The sequence below is a fragment of the Octopus bimaculoides genome, chromosome 5, assembly GCF_046866305.1.
Source record: "Octopus bimaculoides isolate indiv1 chromosome 5, ASM4686630v1, whole genome shotgun sequence".
Lineage (NCBI taxonomy): Eukaryota > Metazoa > Mollusca > Cephalopoda > Octopoda > Octopodidae > Octopus > Octopus bimaculoides.
In genome coordinates this window covers 30,134,032-30,135,152 of record NC_142932.1, presented here as the reverse complement: position 1 = coordinate 30,135,152, position 1,121 = coordinate 30,134,032, and the positions used below count along the sequence as shown (strand labels likewise).

Genomic DNA, 1,121 nt, shown 5'->3' with positions numbered 1-1,121 from the left:
GTGTGTGTGTGTGTGTGTGTGTGTGTGTGTGTGTGTGTATAAAGCGCAAGAACTGTGCTTTGAAGTTATTATAACTAGATTGGTAAGGGCAACGCAAGAAACTCGGTTAAATAATAAATTATATACATTTAAATTACAAAATTATATGCTCTACTTTAGCGTATTGAGTTCTATTTTTCTCGTTTGTATCACCAAACATTCACATACACACGTACATGTGCAATGTATGTGCATAAATCACCCTTTTATGCGAACATTTTTATCTATGATATTTCTTGACTATATATATTACTGTTTTAACACACACACTCAAATATTGTAAATACATGTAAAAGAAAGTAATGTATGCATACGTTTGTGTGTTCGTGCGTCTGTATATGTATGTAGAAATATTCTGTGTCTAGATGCTATACATACCATTAACCTCTGCAATTCTCATTACCCGAACTTCCACTTTGCCCCTCAGCCACCCCACTCTTCCTTCTCTTCGAATGATTCCCCAAACATCCTGATGCCATTGACATTAATTGACATTCCTGTTATATTTACTTATTTGCAGAAACCACCGCCCACAATGTCTTCCAATCGCATCTTAACAGTCCGGTTTTTCTCTGATGACACTGTCAACTGGAAAGGATTCTTTTTAACCTATAAACTCGCTGACAGTCACATTTCCGGCGGCGAATCTCAAGAGTTGCCCGAAGCTGAAGAATAAATTACAAATGACTGGAAGCCAAAAGAGCATTTGATTTGGTTTATACTCATGAAAAAAAAAAAAAAAAAAGAAAGAAAGAGAAAAAAAAATACCAGAAAAAATTAAATATTTCAATCTAAGAAACTCTTGTATTATATCTGCCAGTCATTGGCAGCCAGAAATGAGAAGATATTGAAAATCATCTCATTGCTCTTACCTGGACAGTTCATCTCTCTTCATGCATCCAGGCATGACGTCATTAACAACTGCAGCTCTGATCATGTGCAACACTGCATACAATACGTACAATTATGAATCCAAATGATATATTACAATGTATCTTACATGATGAAGAGTATGCATATATGCATATATGCATATATATATATATATATATATATATATATATATGCATATATGTATATAT

The 1,121-nt window shown here is 33.8% G+C and overlaps 1 protein-coding gene across 2 annotated transcripts in view; it reads left to right on the top strand.

The window, feature by feature from the left end:
- LOC106882577 (tolloid-like protein 1) overlaps positions 1 to 882 on the top strand; it is an 88,810-nt gene extending 87,928 nt beyond the window's left edge. For both annotated transcript variants that reach the window (XM_089352141.1, XM_089352140.1), the window contains one exon: positions 560 to 882. In XM_089352141.1, the coding sequence (XP_089208267.1) occupies positions 560 to 715 (156 nt within the window). In that variant the 3' untranslated portion in view covers positions 716 to 882. The remainder of the gene's footprint in view (positions 1 to 559) is intronic.
- Positions 883 to 1,121: the final 239 nt, after the last annotated feature.